The sequence below is a fragment of the Podarcis pityusensis genome, assembly GCF_964106645.2.
Source record: "Podarcis pityusensis genome assembly, chromosome: 4".
In the NCBI taxonomy this organism is placed as follows: domain Eukaryota; kingdom Metazoa; phylum Chordata; class Lepidosauria; order Squamata; family Lacertidae; genus Podarcis; species Podarcis pityusensis.
In genome coordinates this window covers 23,369,659-23,389,001 of record NC_138027.1, presented here as the reverse complement: position 1 = coordinate 23,389,001, position 19,343 = coordinate 23,369,659, and the positions used below count along the sequence as shown (strand labels likewise).

At 43.7% G+C, this 19,343-nt stretch overlaps 1 protein-coding gene across 2 annotated transcripts in view; it reads right to left on the bottom strand.

Annotated features, from left to right (window-relative positions):
* Nucleotides 1-225: 225 nt before the first annotated feature.
* PARP4 (poly(ADP-ribose) polymerase family member 4) overlaps nucleotides 226-19,343 on the bottom strand; it is a 48,583-nt gene continuing 29,465 nt past the window's right edge. Inside the window, exons 26-38 of one of the 2 annotated variants that reach the window (XM_081001731.1) lie at nucleotides 18,944-19,114; nucleotides 17,687-17,767; nucleotides 16,582-16,662; nucleotides 13,690-13,785; nucleotides 11,426-11,557; nucleotides 11,173-11,238; nucleotides 9,967-10,077; nucleotides 8,714-8,938; nucleotides 5,930-6,601; nucleotides 5,504-5,608; nucleotides 4,401-4,503; nucleotides 3,131-3,260; nucleotides 226-1,214 (exon numbers count right to left, since the gene is read on the bottom strand). In XM_081001731.1, coding sequence (XP_080857857.1) covers nucleotides 1,040-1,214; nucleotides 3,131-3,260; nucleotides 4,401-4,503; nucleotides 5,504-5,608; nucleotides 5,930-6,601; nucleotides 8,714-8,938; nucleotides 9,967-10,077; nucleotides 11,173-11,238; nucleotides 11,426-11,557; nucleotides 13,690-13,785; nucleotides 16,582-16,662; nucleotides 17,687-17,767; nucleotides 18,944-19,114 — 2,148 coding nt within the window. In that variant the 3' untranslated portion in view covers nucleotides 226-1,039. The remainder of the gene's footprint in view (nucleotides 1,215-3,130; nucleotides 3,261-4,400; nucleotides 4,504-5,503; nucleotides 5,609-5,929; nucleotides 6,602-8,713; nucleotides 8,939-9,966; nucleotides 10,078-11,172; nucleotides 11,239-11,425; nucleotides 11,558-13,689; nucleotides 13,786-16,581; nucleotides 16,663-17,686; nucleotides 17,768-18,943; nucleotides 19,115-19,343) is intronic. The other variant, XM_081001732.1, reaches the window with a different exon arrangement.

Here is a 19,343-nt window from a genome sequence, read left to right as displayed (position 1 = left end):
CTGCATTTTGCACAATTAACCTATAGAGAAAGTGTCTATACTTCATAGGGTCTTATTTATGGCTAACACACATGACCTTTTCTGAAGTGTGGGACTATAGGAACATATGCACTGGGCCATTTCCCTTTTCCTCATTCCAGCATTGCTTTTCCTAGCTGAATCTTCACAAAAACAAAGTAGCAAATAAATTCCCATGATTTGCAGGTAGAAAAGAAGGCTGGATAGTTACTGAGCAGCTTAGCGTAGTTTATTTTCATCAGGTGCAATTATATTTGAAAAATTATCAGAATGGTTATTCACACAGAAAAAATATTTGTAGCTGGGTAGATGTATTGATTTAGTTCAGAAAATAACTGTTGGACTAATGTGTCTATAATGATTACTTATTAATTTTTAAAGAGAGTGTTTACAAATCCAAACTAAATGCAAACTATCCCAATACATTCTTACATCCACTCTGATAGCACTTTCTTTATCAGCTTATGGCTGAAGGAACCTTTTTCTGCTTTATACTTAGCTACCATGTTGCATTCATTCTTTTGCCAGCATTAACTACCAGAGGCAATAAGATTTGGGAACATTTTCATTGAATCTGTTACACTGATGGAAACCTGTTTAAAAAAATAAATACTACGCAGTCAATCTCCAAACAGTTTCCATTCCCACAAACTTGTTTAAGCTTCTGCCCCACTATTTGCTTGTCAATCTTTATATTTCACTTCCCCATAACTACCAGGTTCATCAGCTAAACTTTTGACATGAATAGTACTGAGCCTCCTGGTCAGAATATCTCCTAAAACAGAAAACCATTTTGTAAAACAAAATGAACCCCAACCCAAAATGAATACTGAGAAAACAGGTCATAATATTTACTGTATACTATTTTTTTGGTGTTTTATATTCTTGGTTACAATCTGGAGTATCAAAGTTCCATGATCAAATACATAGATAGAAAACCAAAAACTTAATCAGATAAAATCAACATATTATGATTAGAGACAAGCAAATAGATGATGATGCCATATTTCTGTTAGTCTGACTAGATATGAGGTGGGGAAACAACAGTGATGCCAATCCCAATCTCTTCAATATGCAGCAGCTTCTTCGTGGCAAAATCCCAGTCTTTCCCCAGATCAAGACGCTGGCAAATTGCTGGAAATTCTCGTTCAGTTCTCCTTGCCCACTCAACTGCTTTCTTTACAGGTTCAAATGCCCTGTGAACAGCGGAGAAAGGAGTGAATGAAATGATCGTGTCGAAATGAAACAGCAACTTGACCATAGTGTCAAGAGGGAAAAGACTTGTTCTGCTGCCCATAGAGGACAGGACTCTATCTCATGGGCCCTGTGACTACAATTGCATAGATTCTGGCTCCACATTAGGAAAAACCTATTAACAGACCAGTCTGAAAATGGAACCAATTGCCTAGTTGGCAGATTTTCCTTGGCAGAGGTTTTCAATTAGAGGTTGGATGCTCTAGCTCTGGATTCTTCACATCAAGGAGGGGGTTGAACTAGATGGCCTAGAAGACTCCCACCAACTTTACCAATTCTTCCTTCATTAAAACAAAGAGGGCATCTGAAATCAACATTGTACAGATTTGTACGCATGAAGGGCTCGGTGGTAGCAAAACACATGCCTTGCATGCAAAAGATCCCAGGTTTGATGCCTCACATCTCCAAATACAGCTGGAAAAGATTTCTGACAAACTCTGAAAAGCTCCTTATCAATCAGCTTAGAAAATACTGAGCTAGATGGACCAATGATCTGATCTGTGTAAGGCAGCTACTGACATTCCTAAGCCTCTTTTATTCCAGTGAAACAAAAGAAAAAAATCCTTCCAGTAGCACCTTAGAGACCAACTAAGTTTGTTATTGGTATGAGCTTTCGTGTGCATGCACACGTCTTCAGATACACACAAAAGCTCATACCAATAACAAACTTAGTTGGTCTCTAAGGTGCTACTGGAAGGAACTTTTTTATTTTGTTTCGACTGTGGGTACCTACCTGTAACTTATTCCAGTGAGATTTATGTGGAGGTTTCCAATGGATTGCGAGTACCCTTAACATAGCTGTACCACAAACTAATTACAACAAACTGTAATTCAGGAAAACCTAAGAAAAAAAAACTTGCTACAGCCTCCCTAACGATACAGGGGATGGGTATCTGTTGGGGGTTGGTGTCATTCATTCTCAGAAAGCAAGAACATTCTGTGTTGCTGTTATCTGTGAGAAGCTAGTTTCCAGAAGCTGCTAGCTTGGACAGCTACAAGGTCAAAGAAGGAGGTAATCTGGGCATGTGCAGCTTCTGGGGAGTGACGGTGAGAACTCTTTTAAGGAGTCTGATCTTAGCCATCAAACTGGCTGGATGTAATGAGACCTCTGCCTGGAAAGGCAGAAGCAATGAACTCTTTGTAAATAGTGTTTGTAACCTTCATGCTTTTTATGACTGGCAGTGAAACTACTTTTCTGTCTGAAGCTGGAAATCTGTGATATATTTGCGTCTTCTCTCTCTGAGCTCACCCTGGGTATCCTTCACCCTGGAAAGCTACGTTTCTCTGCTAATTGGGCCAGCTATGTGGGAAGCGCCGCTGGTCCCATTTTGAAGTTTTTACAACGGCATCAACCCAGGTAGAAGGTTTATCTCTAAAGTTAGCATTTGAAATGGATTTAGTTACAGACTGGGTGGTTAGAACCTCAGACTCTTGATGAACTTAGCCTTCTCCTAATGTTGGACTTGGTCAGTCCTCTTTTCCAAAGACTAAAGTTTCATATTAAACAAGTTATTATTATTTGAAATTCAAGTTACTGTTTAATATGTGTTTTACAACCAGAGGAGGGCAAATGGCAAATGGAGCACCAACCTGCCTGCCCTCAGCCAGTCGCCACCTTTCCTGCTTTACTTAAAGGCAGTCAAAGTGGCTCTACCTGTCAATGGTGCAGGATACATTTCTGGTCTCCCTGACTTCCACCTACAAGTCTCAATGGTCCCCAGCCCCCCGTGTTTACAACCTCAGTTTGCTTTGACTCAAGGAAGTCCTACTACTACAGATTAATGCCTACAACTGATTTAAACGCTTTAGCTTTTAGAGAAGAGTTGCCTGAAATGTTAAGTCTGCTTACAAAACATACCACGATAGGGGAGAGTCATTCAGTGTTGTTAAAGATCTGAAGACGAGGCCTTCCAGTTGCTTGAAACGTATAACCTGTAGCACCAGAAGTGTAGCAATCAACCGCAACAGCTTCTCTTTTCCTTTGGGGCCTGGATGAATAGAAACAAGCAGTAGCATTTAACTGTCTGTGTTTCATATTGAAGAATTAATTCTTAAAAGTACTCCTAACTAAAGTGTTAGTGCTGTTGTCAAGCAGACTGGTGGTACCCTGAATATCTAAAACTTGAGTATCAAAAGATTTTCCCCCTAAGAGTGCATGGATCCCCTCTGCCAGTTTGCATTTCTTAGTACAGAAAGTATTGATCTGATGTGTAGAGATATTTCCTATTCTAATTAATTCAAGAGGGTTCTGGAAGCTTCTCTGGTTGAAAGAAACAAGCAGAAAATTCATGATGTTTGGGTTATTCCTTCAGAGCAGCTGAGTACAGCTGGCTTAAACTGGTTCTGTTATCTCTTTCAGTCAAGGTCATGCTGACTATAATAACAAGGCCAGAAGGAGCCCGGGTTTCTCTTTCTATCTCTCTTCCTTCTGGTGTGGCGTTCTGTACATAATATGCTTAGTGTGGAGGTTTAGTCTTATTATAAGTCATTGTAAGTTTAAGTTAAGTCTGCTGCAACTGGATTTCTTATGGATAGTGCCAATCCTAATCCTGAATGTACTGGATTTGTGACCATTATGCTCATTTGCCTTCAGTAGCAGTAAAGTTCTGCTGGATGAAATATAATTGCCTCTGGTCTATTTTTGGGGAATCACGCAACATGTTTAAGTTTTTACTCTGCAAACTATACATTGGGAGTTCTGCTCTGGATCATATTGAGTAGAATTCCATGACACCCTCACTCCCAAATCCATTCCATTGAGCTTTTATTATAGCTGTAAATAGTATTTGTGAAAACCAGAATATCTAATTATATTAAAAAATAATTTGATTCCCACTGGATCATTTACTGTTGTTGAGTGGCAGGCCCACAGTTTGCTCATCTTGCCCTGCTGCAGAAGCGGAACTAAGTCTGTATACAGCCATAAAGCAAACATTAAAGCCTATTGTTTTCAGTGGAACCTAGGCATAGTATTTATACAGCTACCCATGTATAAATACTATGCCTAGGTTCCACTGAAAACAATAGGCTTTAAGTTAGTCATTACCGACTTTTCACAATGCTTTCAGTGGGAATAAGCATTTCAGAAGTTCGAGTACACTGTATAAAGGAAGTAAAATGGGATTTACCAAGTGAATTAATTCCCTTTTTTGCAAGTGAAACGTTGACAAAATAATCCACATCGAAATCCAGAAGAGTCCCAAGCTCAGGGATCAGCTGCCAAAAACCATCCTGGAAAACACATTCATAGAAAATAAAATGGGGGAAGAGGAGAATTGTTGTGTGAAAGCTATTCTTTTCTTTTTTTTAAGGAAAATAAACACATGTAATGAATGGCTCTATAAAAAAAGAAAGCAGGCAGCCTCTTCAACACAGGTGAGGCACAAATGGGCAAAAAAGGTAAGGTTTCTCATGTAACAGAAGTGGAAAATTTGTCTTCTGGATAGGGCTGCATTTCCCTGGGGGTAATCTGTTTAAGGCTGCACACCAGGAGTGGCAGGGCCAGAAGCAGAAATGGGGTGGGATGCCCCTTTTCTGTTTTTGCTTTCTCCCTGTTTTTGCCTTTCTTTCCATCTGCATGAAATTAGGCCAAATATTGTGTGCAGCCCTCAGGGTTTAGGTTGCCCACCTCAGTCATTAACATACGAAGAGACCGAAAGTTTCCTCCCTGGCTATACTTTGTGTTTTCTGTGATATCTTACTCTGAATTTCTTTCTGTTATTCTATGCTATGTTTCATTTTCATTTTAATGTCTAATTTGCTTGACGCCCGAAGAACCTGTGTATTGAGGCATCTAGGATATGCAAATACATAAATAAAATTCTGCTTCATTTGGGAATTTCTATACCACCCCATCAATGGTATCCTCTCTGGGCAGCTCACAAATGTAAATCAATAAAATATAAAGATAATCATAAAGCTGCAACAACAAACTCTATTTGTCAAAATGTCCCTTCCCCACAGTATCAGAGGGATAGGCCCTCTGTTTCTGCAAAATAATGGTAGAGTCATGGGCGTAACCAGGATTTTTTTGGGGGGGGCAGGACTTTTGTTAGGGGGGCAGAACCGACGTGATTGGTCAGTTAGTTAAGTACTTCTATTGTTTTACTTTATCTGGGGGGGGGGCAACTGCCCCCTTTGCTCCTCCTGGCTACACCCAAGGGTAAGCTCCATTTGTCTGTTTCCCCCCCTCTTTTCTTGCAACAGTTAGAGAAAAAAAGAAGGTGCATACCTGATCCTGGAGTTTAAAGAGTTGAGGCCAGGATACAACCCTTAGCGGCTTTTGTGCAGGAAATGATTGGCGCCTTTTCATTTTGTGCATCTCCAGGAGAGTATTCTTTAAAGAGAGAGACAGACAACAATGTAGAGTGAAAAATATCCCCCAGAGCTAGTCCTCAAGGGATGTGAATAATCACAACCTAACCCAGCACATCTAAAAGCCCTGCTCTCTAAGGGTAGGTGCTCCATCAAAAATAGTAGTATAGGCTAGAGAAGCAATAAGAACAGATAAGCATATATACTGTGTGTGTGTGTGTGTGTGTGTGTGTGTGTGTGTGTGTACACACACACACACACAAAATCACCCAACCTTCACCAGAATGTCCCAGGGTGGATTACAATTAACATACAGTTTTAAAAATAGTTAAAGACATCTTACCCCCTGCAAGCTATAGTGCATCTTGTGAGAAGCCTCAGAGGTTTCCTTTGAGCACTGCATTTCTGGCACTCTGCGAAGAGGGCTGACCGACTCCTGTGCACTTCCTTGCACAAATGCTTTTCCAGGTGCTAGAGAAAGCTTAAGAGCTTGCACTCTTTTAGGTGGAAGCGCTGGAAGTAGAAACGGATCCTTCTGTTGAAGCATATCAAATTCCCTCAAGCTAAAGCTTTGGGGGATTGCCTGTGAATCAAACGAACCAGTTGCGGGTGATCCAAAAGTAGAACCAAACGGACCAGTTGCAGGTGATCCAAAAATAGAACCAAATGGACCAGTTGCAGGTGATCCCAAAGCAAACATGTTGAGGCTGCCTCTAGGCAGAGGAGGTGGGGGAGCAGCAGCGGTGCTTATTGGAGCTTGGGGAATTGCCTGTGAACCCAAACTGGGACTGGAAATAGAACCAAACAGACCAGCTGCAGGTGATCCAAAAGCAGGTGAGCCAAAAGCAGAACCGATCAGACCAGTTGCAGGTGATCCAAACTTGTGGATGTTCCCATATAGAGGACTAGGAGGCGGTGGAGGAAGGGCGCTTATCGGAGCCCTATTTTGGATTCCAAAACCGAAGCCTAAGGAGCTACCCTCAAGCTTGCTGCCAGCAATAGGAGGAGAAGGCACCTATGGGGTAAAAGTTGTTATTTTAGACTCAGATTTGGTTCACACACATTCTGCTTTTCCTACATTAACTACCACAGCCTTGAAAAATCTGCTTCTGAAACCCCTCACACAAAACTCTTGTAATGTTAAGGTATGCCTCCCACCAAGTTGTACAACTGATTTAAAAAAAACCCCGAAATGTCTGCCTTGGGAGAACTTCCTCAAAGGACCTTTGGATTGTTGCGAGATTGCCGTCTAATGGGATTGCCTGGCAGCAGGGGTGTCTAACCAGTGGCTATGAGATGTCAGTAGACTCCAATTCCCACCACCCAGCATGGTAAACAGTAAAAAAATGATGGGACTTGTAACACAGCAACATCTGGAGGGCCATGTACAAGCCACCCTTGCCTTGGAGTATTCCCTGATCATAACTTGGGATTTAACAGAAGAATATTAGCATTTCCTAGTGGTTCAGCATCTTTACAAGAGTGAATTGTGAGAAGATAGTTTCTTAATCCTTCTTGAATGTTTGGGGTGGGAAAAGCAACCATTGCTTGGAAAAGGGGACACACCCAACTGTGTGTGTGTGTGTGTGTGTGTGTGTGTGTGTGTGTGTTTATGCATAACGGAAAGTTTTGCAAGGGGAAGAAGCAGAGTTAGCTGTGATCTGAAGGCAATTGGTGGTATCTCTCTCTGGGGACTGGATGCGAAGGGGTAGATCAGCTGCATGGCAGGACAGCATATACCAGTTGCCTTCACTTGTGTGCTCCACTTCTATATTTGTAAACAATCCAAATATTACAAAAATGCTGTAGGTATCCAAATAGCACGGCTGCCCCTGGAATTTCTCGCTGCTTGGGAAAGCGGTGTGCATTCCACATATGATCAGACTAGGAGGCTTTCAGAATTACCCACAAATCAGAGCTGGGATTGGGACGAGATACGTCAGCTAACGGCAATGCAGCTGCCGAACAGTGAGGGGAGAGAAATCGGGAGACTCTGTTCGTTGTTAAGTTTACTGGAGAAGAAATCTCATCTGCTAATTCAGACATGATGTCAGGTATGGAAGTATCACTCAACTATGAAGAAAAATCCATTCATTTAGACTCAAATATGGTTCACACACGTTATAAGGGATGCGGGTGGTGCTGTGGTCTAAACCACTGAGCCTCTTGTGCTTGCCGATCAGAAGGTTGGCGGTTTGAATCTGCACAACGGGGTGTGCAGATTCTCTTGTTGAGCTCCTGTTGCTCTGTCCCAGCTCCTGCCTACCTAGCAGTTTGAAAGCGCGCGAGTGAGCATAGATAAATAGGTACCGCTGCAGCGGGAAGGTAAACGCCGTTTCCATGTGCTCTGGCTTCCGTCATGGCACTCCATTCTGCCAGAAGCAGTTTAGTCATGCTGGCCACATGACCTGGAAAGCTGTCTGTGGACAAACGCTGACTCTCTCAGCGCCGCAACCCCATAGTCGCCTTTGACTAGACTTAACTGTCCAGTGGTCCTTTAGCTTTAACTAATGACACATGTTATGTTTTCCCTAAATTATCATTCAAAACCCTTGAAAATCTGTTTTTGAATCCCCTCAGTGTTTAGATGTGCCTCCCACTGAGTCATACAAGTGGTCAAAAAGTTCCTCAGAATTTTTGTCTGAAGAGAACTTCCTTAGAGGAATTTTAGAAACGCACACCAAATAATGTTAATATTTCTTGGAAGTTCAGCACAGCCAGTGGATGTGTCTTTTCTGAGAGCGCATTGTGAGGAAACAGTTTCTTGATCACCTTGGAATGTTTGAGATGGAGAAGCTATGAATGCCCAGAAACAACTCTGTGTGTGTGTGTGTGTGTGTGTGTGTGTGTGTGCGCGCGCGCGCAAAGGAAAAAGGGAAGCAGTTTTTGGTATCTTTCTCTGGGGACTGGATGTGAAGGAGTGGACTGGCTGTGTGGCAGGCATACACATGCTGGTTGCCTCTGTTTTGGCTCTACTATATGTGTAAACAAACCAAGTATTACAAAAGTATTCTAAATGCCCAGTGCTCTCTTCCTCCAAAAAAAGACACCTGTGTGAAGTAGTACTGACCCAGGGGAAGTGGTATGCTCTTAGCATATGCCCCGGCTAGGCAGGTTTGGGGATTACCTTCAAGTCAGAACTGAGAAAACAACCGCTCATGCCACCTGCTGGCGTGCCACCTGTAAATTCCTCCAGCACTGACATACTCAAATTCTCTGCCTCAGTACGTGGAACTGCTTTCTTAGGTTGCTTCTTAAGAAATGACATCCGCAGTGGAGGAGCAGCTGACATATATCCGCTCTCATCTTGAAATGCTTCAGGCACGTGGTCAGCCATGGAAACCACAGACTTCTGCGGAGTAAAATTTATTCTTTTAGTCTCACAGCTGGGAAAACACACATTGTTTTTATATATCATTATTCACAATGCTTCTGGAAATATAAACTATAGGCATCAAGCATTAAAAATCATTTTTACTTAAAGGGGAAAAAAACTATACTAGATCTGTAGTCAACCTAAACTGTAAACAATATAATCTGGGACTAAGCACTGAGTACTTTTATTGCTTTAATGCTAGTGCCACAGGAAGTTACTGATTCGTTAATTGATCGCATTCAGCAAAGTTACTTCTAAGTAAACATGAATGGATCACGACAATGGAGGAAGGCATTGTCGGATAATTAAGCTCTATACCAGAGCTTCCCAAACTTGGATCTCCAGCTGTTTTGGGACTACCTAGCAAGACTCAGTAGTCAGGGATGATGGGAACTGTAGTCTAAAAACAGCTGGAGACCTGAGTTTGAGAAACTCTGCTCTGTACTGTGCTGTGTAGAGCTACCATTTTAATTCAAGCTGACTTAGTGAAAACCTTACTTCTGGGCTAGCATGGATAAAATCTGTGTCCCCCCCCCCCCCCCAGAAATAACTACATCCTCACAAGTATTTGTCTCCGCTGATACAGATAGGCTTCTTAGGAAACAGAGGCAGCTCCTATGTTCCAAATAGTTGTGTGTACAACTTATGATTAACTGAAGCTTGCGAGTGTTTTCATGACACAGGTTTAACTGAAAAGTTTCATCTTGGAAAAAATGCTTTCTAGAAGTGAATCAATGAGGCCTTTGAGTTATGTTAGATTAGTTCTTAATCTTGTCTAATGAATACCAAGATTGTATCAATTATTACACTTATTAAAAGGGATTTTAATACTGAGTTCAATGGGACTCAAAGGTCAGAAGGTATAAGACTCCATCCTTAAACTTGTGCAATGAATTAAAAAAAATCTCAAAGTGTGCAACAGCTCTAATTAAAATGGCTGACCAATAAACTGCTTCATGTTTTTTCTTGTATTTTTTGCACCAATGTACCTCAGGTTCCCTTACCATTTTTCTCCTTTTCTTTTTTGTTTTCTCCACAAATTCTATTTCTTCCTTCTCAATAGCCACTTCTTCATAAACTCCAAGATCTTCTGCTAAATGAAAGCCAAGCATCGGCTATATATGAGTGGTGAGAGGTGGGGTGGTAGAATAGAAGAAAGCATAATTAGTAATGATTATTGTACTAGTAATAATAAAACATGTCAGGAGTATAGTTGGGATCAAGACTGTGATACACAGAGAAGTTTTTTTTTTAAAAAAAAAACTCCCCCCCCCGCCCCGTGCCATATCCCTGACAAAAAAAATGCCCTCAAATGTCAGTACAGTGGTACCTTGGTTCTCAAGCATAATCTGTTCTGGGAGTCCATTCGACTCCCGAAACCGTTCAAAAACCACGGCATGGCTTCTGATTGGCTGCAGGAGTTTCCTGCAGTCAAGCGGAAGCCACGTCAGACATTTGGCTTCCGAAAAATGTTTGCAATCCGGAACACTTACTTCTGGGTTTGTGGGAGCCTATTTGTTCGGGAGCCAAGCCGTTTGACAACCAAGGTACCACTGTAAAAGTTTTCCTCCCCGAGCAAACAGCAATTTCTTGGGAGTGGGGCACAATTCCTCCCACAGTGTGTCCCCTTCCCCACCTTTGAAAAGAGTTGTGGAGGATGAAGAGCTCTTAGAATTTGAAATGCAGAACAGTGTCTTCAACCCAGCCAATGTAGTGCAACCTATATATTTTGGATCATAACTTTCATCATCCCTGACCACTGGCCATGCTGACTGGGGCGGATGGGAGTTGAGAGTTCAAAACATCTGGAGGGCACCACATTGGCTACCACTGTTTTAATTTCACTAAATTACATTCCAATGTCTCAGTGTTCAAGACATTTGCAAAGGAAGATAAACAAAGGCAGAATAGGCAAATTAAACGGAATACTTCAGTTCGCTAAGTTAGTAAGAGGGAACTGACCCATCAGATGCGCCTTCCCCACTGAAGTATAGCTCTTGTTTTCGTCTAATGAAATGTCAAGGTTGTATCGAAGTATAATTACACTTATTAATATGGATTTTAATACTGAGTTCAATGCAATTCACAGGTCAGGACATGTAAGAGTCCAACCTTAACCTCATACAATTAAGCAAAGGCAACAACCTTAATTAAAATGGCTGGCCAACGTACAGTGCGGTTTCAAGTATTTTATCTTTTTGTCAACATACTTCACGGTCTATTACCTCCTCCTCAAGGCCTATTCCCTCCTCCTCAACGATGGAGGCTCTTGATGACTGGAACAAACACACACACACACACATATATAGAGGTGGTGGGGAATGAGATAAAATAGGGAAGAAAGCAAAATTAGTAATAATGAAAAGTGCATTTTACCATGCCAAGGACCACAGACCACTTCATGAGATGCATAAAGTGGAATGCATGAAGGGAGAAGAGGACCAGAAAGTGTTGGATACATACAAAACTTAGGGACTCGCAAGGAGCCGTCTGTCCTTTTGACTGATATTCCATGTAGGGTAAGATGTCTACATCCATCTTGGCTACAAGTTCCAAAACATCCAGAGTATCAGCAGTCTGGTCTTCATTTGTATCCTGAATATGGGGGGCGGGGGGGGGGGTAGAATAAAAAGCACCACAAAAATAAGTATAAAAAAGCAAGGTTATAAATTACGTAAAATAATGTGCATGCTTCAAGATACAAAAATGAACACTGGAATTAATCTGAACTGGGATGGGGAAGTCCTAAGAAAAACATAGAAACTTTAAGCCAGAGGTGGGGAACCTGTATACCTGAAGGAGCGTCTCCACTCCCATCGTTCAGCCTGGACATTGAGGTCCAGCTCTGAGGGCCTTCTGGCAGTTCCCTCACTGTGAGAAGTGAAGTTACAGGGAACCAGCAGAGGGCCTTCTTGGTAGCGGTGCCTGCCCTGTGGAATGCCCTCCCACCAGATGTCAAGGAAATAAACAACTATCTGACTTTTAGAAGACATCTGAAGGCAGCCCTGTTTAGGGAAGTTTTAAATGTTTGATTCTATTTTAAATATTCTGTTGGTAGTTGTCCAGAGTGGCTGGGGAAACCCAGCCAGACGGGCAGGGTATAAATACGTTGTTGTTGTTGTTGTTGAACTACCATACCTAACCATTGGCTATGCTGGATGAGCCTGATGGAAGTTGGAGTCTAACAACATCTAGAGGGCCGCAGGTTAGCCACCCCTGCTTTAAGCAGATTCAGCATGTTCTCCATCATGTGCCGCTCTGCTTGGCTGTAGGAAGCCCCCTCAGGCAATGTTTTCTTCAGTTTGCATTGGTCCATGCGTAACCCAGAGTGGAGCTCCTTTCAGGTGAAGGATGCCTCCTCACCCCACAGATGATGCGACATGCAAGTTTGGTGTTTCACACTCAGGCATAAATGATGTGAGCAGTCCCTCTGTGCAATGGGATGGAGCAGCCAGTTTATTATGTTACATCATCATCATCATCATCATCATCATCATTTATTTATACCCTGCCCATCTGGCTGGGTTTCACCAGCCACTCTGGGCGGTTCCCAACAGAATACTACAAATATGATAAAGCATCAAATATTAAAAACTTCCCTAAACAGGGCTGCCTTCAGGGCTGCCCACCACACCTTTGACGCACCATATGTTGCTGAACTATGGTCCCCATCAGCCACAGCAAGCATGGCCAATGGGAAGGGATGATGGGAGTTGTAGTTTAACAATATCTGGAGGGCCAAAGGTTTCCCACACCTGTGTTACATCACCTGGCCTGCCCCAATTTTGCAATGTGTCCAAGCCATGAGATTAACAATTATGCTACTTTGAACAATTGTTCAATGGCGAAATAATCATCTCAGTCAACAAGTTAAACTGGGTAACCAAGTACACTCCCCTGCTTGTTCTCCAGAATGGAGACCCGTTGAAAATGCAATGCATTTTACAGCTGTTCTGAGGAAAACAATGCCAAGGGAGAGAGGGAGAGAGAGAAGGGTAAGCAGAGAAGCAGAAGGAAGAATAGAACAAAGATAAAGCTGTTTTGAAAAAAAGGGAAGAAAATAAGTGAAGGTGAAAAACAAGTGAAATAGCATCTTTAGATTCCAGGGAGAAAAATAGTATTTAGACTAGACACGAAGGTTTTCAAGAGATGAGATGAAAGAAAAGCACTGATTCTGGGGAAGGCTTGAAGGGGATCTGGGTGGAGTCTCCTGAGCAGGAGTATAAAAGGATTCATGGATTACATGACCCAAGTGGTAAAAGGATACAACCCATCTTTGGGTGCTTCTTCTTCCCAGCATCTTCTATATTTCTGGTGCTTGGTAATAATAAATTCAGTCATTAATATTAGGTCAATAAGAAAACTTGCCGATCAGAAGGTCAGCGGTTCGAATCCCTGCGATGGGGTGAGCCCCTGTTGCTCGGTCCCAGTTCCTGCCAACCTAGCATTTCGAAAGCATGCCAGTGCAAATAGATAAATAGGTACTGCTCCAGTGGGAAGGTAAACGGCATTTCCGTGCGCTGCTCTGGTTTGCCAGAAGCGGCTTAGTCATGCTGGCCACATGACCCAGAAGCTGTACGCCGGCTCCCTCAGCCAGTCGGCGACTGGACCTAACAGTCAGGGGTCCCTTTACCTTTACCTTTAAGAGAACTGATGAAGTATGAACGGTGGGCCCAAGGATTAAGTGACAGCTCATGCGTACAAAGTACCTCAGTGAACACACGTACCCTTTTCTCAATTGCCACAAAACTTGTAAACTGGGTCACAATGGAGTTCTTCAGACTGAGCTCAATGATTTGGGACTTCAACAGCTGCTTCTTCATCTAAATAGGTAAGACACAGGCAGATTGTTATTTCAAAACAACACAGAGAGCTCTAATCAAAGCAGGTGAAGTATAGGGCTGAAAACAGTGAAGAGATGCTTCTCTAAATGGTGAACCAAATAAGCATTGGCAAACCACTCCCACAATAATAAGGTCAGTATAGCTATATTGTGACTGCTGAATATAAAAGCTGGCTACAAAAGCTGTGAGGTTTTATATTTGAGGGCATCTGTCTTGCTCCACATACAATGACCCCTAGTCCCCTCCTTGCCAGAAAGGGATTCCTTCCCTCCCCAAAGTGTAACTGAAAACAAAGCCGCATACTAATGCATTTATTCTTGGATACAATAAAGGAACTGGAGGCCCCTCGACTGTCCTCGGGTCCAGTATTGGACCACTTCAAACGGATATCCCCAGCCGATGTGGACAGACTCCTCCGAGCTGGAAAGCCCACCACCTGTCCTCTCGACCAGTGCCCATCTTGGCTGATTAGAGCGTGTCCAGACGAGGTGCGGGCCCTCCTGGGGGATATCATCAATTTGTCCCTTGGCACGGGGACATTCCCAGGGGAACTGAAGGAGGCAGTGGTGCGCCCGCTCTTAAAGAAAACATCATTAGATCCTTTAGATCTATCCAATTACCGTCCGGTTTCGAATCTTCCGTTCCTGGGTAAGGTGATTGAGAGAGTGGTTGCTGAACAGCTTGGTGGGTTTCTGGATGAAACATCGGCTCTGGATCCATTCCAGTCCGGCTTCCGTGCTGGTCATGGGACCGAGACGGCTCTGGTTGCCCTAACAGATGATCTTCGTAGACAGCTGGATCGAGGTGGGTCGGGGCTGCTGATTCTTCTAGATCTGTCAGCAGCTTTCGACATGGTCGATCACAAACTTCTGGACCACCGCCTTGCCGACTTGGGGATCCAGGGCACAGTCCTTCAATGGCTGCGCTCGTTTCTCTCTGGTCGGGGACAGAGGGTGGCGCTTGGGGGGGAATTGTCATCGCCCCACTCCTTGGTGTGTGGAGTGCCTCAGGGTGCGATACTCTCCCCGATGCTTTTCAACATCTTTATGCGCCCCCTCGCCCAGCTTGTCCGGAGTTTTGGGCTGGGTTGCCATCAGTATGCTGATGACACCCAACTCTATCTGTTGATGGATGGCCATCCTGACTCGGCCCCAGACACACTGACCAGATGTTTGGAAGCTGTGGCTGGATGGTTACATGGGAGCCGGTTGAAGCTAAATCCTTCGAAGACAGAGGTCCTCTGGCTGGGACAGGACGATATGGGATTGGGGGGGCAACTCCCATCTCTTGCGGGGGCGCAATTAGTGCCAGCATTGTCCGTTAAGAGTTTGGGTGTAATCTTCGACACCTCCCTTTCCATGGAAGCGCAGATTGCAGCTACAACAAAGGCGGCATTTTTCCATCTCCGCCAAGCTAAGCAGTTGGCTCCTTACCTCTCTCGCCCTGACCTAGCCACTGTGATCCACACGACGGTCACCTCCAGACTGGATTATTGTAACTCGCTCTACGTGGGGCTGCCCTTGAGACTGACCCAGAAACTCCAGCGGGTGCAGAATGCTGCAGCGAGACTCCTTACGGGGTCTTCGCTGCGAGATCACATTCACCCGGTGCTATACCAGCTGCACTGGCTCCCGGTGGAGTACAGGATCAGGTTTAAGGTGCTGGTTTTAACCTTTAAAGCCCTATACGGCCTAGGACCCTCGTACCTACGGGACCGCCTCTCCTGGTATGCCCCACAGAGAAACTTACGGTCTTCAAATAAAAACATCTTGAAGGTCCCAGGCCACAGAGAAGTTAGGCTGGACTCAACTAGAGCCAGGGCTTTTTCGGCCGTGGCTCCGATCTGGTGGAACACTCTGTCACAAGAGACCAGGGCCCTGCGGGAATTGAAATCTTTCCGCAGGGCCTGCAAGACAGAGCTGTTCCACCAGGCCTTTGGCCAGGGCACAGCCTGACTCCCTCCCTCGGCAATCTTTGCGGAGCTCTGGCCCAATGGTTGCCAGTGGCTTGAATTAATTAATTTTATAATGAATGATTTTAGAGTGTTGTTTGTGCTGTACTTTTGTACTGTTTTATTGTTGTTAGCCGCCCTGAGCCCGGCTTCGGCTGGGGAGGGCGGGATATAAATAAAAATTATTATTATTATTATTATTATTATTATTATTATTATTCTTGCCCAGGGGCCGAAACAGGAACAGGGATTTCAGGTCCTGGGCAGAGCAATCCTATAACCACATGACACCGGGACCCCACATATTCTTGGAACTTCAGATATGCCCATCTGAATCCATAGTACTGTACTGCTTTGACACATCATGGCTATGGATGTAAAAAGGCAGCAATTTCCATTCCAGCCAGTATCCACCACAATCAGTGCTGTTTCTGTTCCACTGCAGTTCCGTTTCCATCAAATACTACGCTATTTGTCTTGCTATCCATTATTTAACGCAAGTTATGTAGGTTACAGAAAGTACGCAACTATTTTTATCAACTTGCACAATAATCTTTTCATTTAAATCTTATATTCTTTAGAACTGATATTTTTGTAGTGTGCAGGTTTGTGTAGGTTTCATCAATTACAGTGCAATTCTATACACGCCTCTTCAGAAATAAGCCACGCTGCGTTCAATGGGATACGTATAATGTATATGATTGCGGCCCTAACCTCCTACAATTCATCAAAAGTCATATCTAAATGAGCAGCAGCTGTAACTAAAATGGCTGGCCAATAAATTGTTCCATGTTTTTCATTTTACTTTTTTTTTGGCAATGTACCTCATGTTCTGTTTCATCTTCATCAAGAATCCCTTGTTCATAATCTCGAATGAAGGCTCTTGCTGCAAGTTTGTGCAGCATCTATACAGATTGGGCAGTGGGGAAGGAGGCGGGGCGGGGGGGGAGAGAGAACCAAGAATTAGTAGCAGTAACAAAATACAGTATGTATATACAAAAAAACAAGTTTTTAAAATAATTATTACAATTTAAGCAACATTTAGGCTCCAATCCCATATGCACTTACCAGATACTTAGACCCACTGACCTAAAAGGAAGTTATGAGTAGACATTTATAGGATTACTACGCCCAGTCAGGATCAATACCATGATACATTGGGAAGGGTTTTATTTTTTTAAGGAAAAAAACCCTTTTCCTCCTGTGCCAAAATTGCCCACAGGGGTCAATTGCAGTTTCCCTCCCAGAGCAAACGGCAGCTTTTGGGGGAGGGGCACAATTTATCCAACATTTCAGAGGGGAGACCTGATTAGATGACTTTGATTGGACAAACACACCTGTTTCTGCCACCTGCAATAATAATATTTATATATCTATCTAGATAGGGACGCAGGTGGCGCTGTGGGTTAAACCACAGAGCCTAGGACTTGCCGATCAGAAGGTTGGTGGTTTGAATCCCCGCGATGGGGTGAGCTCCCGTTGCTCGGTCCCTGCTCCTGCCAACCTAGCAGTTCGAAAGCACGTCAAAGTGCAAGTAGATAAATAGGTACCGCTCCGGCGGGAAGGTAAATGGCGTTTCCGTGCGCTGCTCTGGTTTGCCAGAAGCAGCTTAGTCATGCTGGCCACATGACCTGGAAGCTGTACGCCGGCTCCCTCGGCCAATAAAGCGAGATGAGCGTCGCAATCCCAGAGTCAGTCACGACTGGACCTAATGGTCAGGGGTCCCTTTACCTTTTTATCTATCTAGATGGCAGGATAGGGGTGTGTGAGAAGGAAGGCGGGTTGCACAACAGCAGCAGCCACGCATGGGAGTGAGGAGGGATAAACACTGAGAGGGGGAAAGTGGTGGTTTAAAACAACAGCTTCAAAATCCCTTATTCCGACTTATTTTAGACCCTGGTGTAGCTTATGAGAGAAGCATGAGCTCACCGTGCCTGTTGTCTTCTGCAGCTCAGTTGTGGACACCACAGTCTGCAGCTCTTTGTCGTCTATTAGTGCATTTAAAGTGGCCTGAAAGAAAGAAGAACAAGCAGAAATATTCCTTTTGTTTTAATTAAATATGCTGAATATTCACTATTAAGGGTAACAGAATGTGCTGTGTTACTTTTTCATGCGAGTACAGTGACATAAATACAGCGTGCAGCATGATTGTTTAGTATCTCATAAAATGAATTACTCTTGTAGGTCTTAAGGACCACCTGACCCCTTATAGCCCTCCCCTATCACTGAGCCCCATGGCTCCAAAAGCCGGGCAGTCAGTGTTGCAGGTCCAAGACTACGGAACTCCCTCCTAGCCGAGATTAGACAGGCACCCTCAGGCACTAACACTTTCCTGTTCCAACAGATGCTTTAAACTAATGATTGGGTTTCTGCTTGGTTTTAGGATGGCCATTCATAGTTTTATTCTTCATACGGTTTGTTTTTAGGCACACCACCTGGAAATACTAATGATTCAGCGGCATATAGTGTGTGTTGGCATCCGCCTGCCTTGGGAGACAATGGAGGAGAGTGCCTTTGGAGGTGGAGCCAAACTGTTGGAAGGTTACAGAGCCTGCTGTGGCTGTAGACACCGATAGGGGAGAGACATGTTTTGTTGCATCTGGGGAAGATGAAGGAGATGCCTTAAATAACTAAATAATACATACTGCATATAATATATAAATGGTGGTTGCTAAAATGGGCATATTTGTCCAGCTGTGAATTTAAGACTTAATGGTCTTACAGGGGGGAAAGGGGAGTGTCCTTTTGAGATGATAATGTATCACCTGCATTAGCATGTGATGGGTGGCCTTTGAGGTCTCTTCCAACTCTACAATTCCACTCTAAAATATGGCTGGGCTGCTCAGCTGTGTTTGAGGTGCCTCCTGTTCGTGCCAAGTGGACAACTGCCCCAAAGTTGTGCCTTACAGTGCAACTGCATTTGTCATGCTTACTACTGCTATAGTATTGTTTTGCCTGCTCCACAATTCTTAGCAAAGTCATTTTCACTTCAGCAGAAAGGGACCGTTCTGGATCTACCCTTCAGCTTGTTTGTCGTTCTTGCATTTCTCCACTCTCACTTAAACTTTCCATGTGTGCCATTAGTTGGAACAAAAATTCCAAAGCACTTGCATGGAGCTAAAAGCATTTGCCAGTTGCTTGTACTACACAAGGTGGTGAGATTAGGTTGGCGACAAGCTTATTTACCTGAGTACAGTGAGAGATGAATCCATAGATCAGAAGTCGGTCGTGATTGAAGAGAGACTGTATCTGAGCAGGTGCGTACATTAGCTCAGGGGCATCAAAATCAAACTGCTGCCATTTGATGGAAACGGCATTGCACCCCAAAGAAGACATTCTTGATGTCTGACTCTTCATCTGGATGCAGAGAAGGAAAGAGAAAATTATTATTTGTTGCTTTTGTACAGGGTAAAAAAAAAGGACACAAGAATTATACAGCTACGCAGTTTTTTTGTACGACACTTCATCAGGCAGACAGGGGGCAGGCATATATTCACCTGAAATGCATGGCCTTTTGGCTTCCCTGTGCCCGAACCCACCCGCAACCTTCCCAAAATAAAAACTCCTATTCATGAAGCTGCCATCT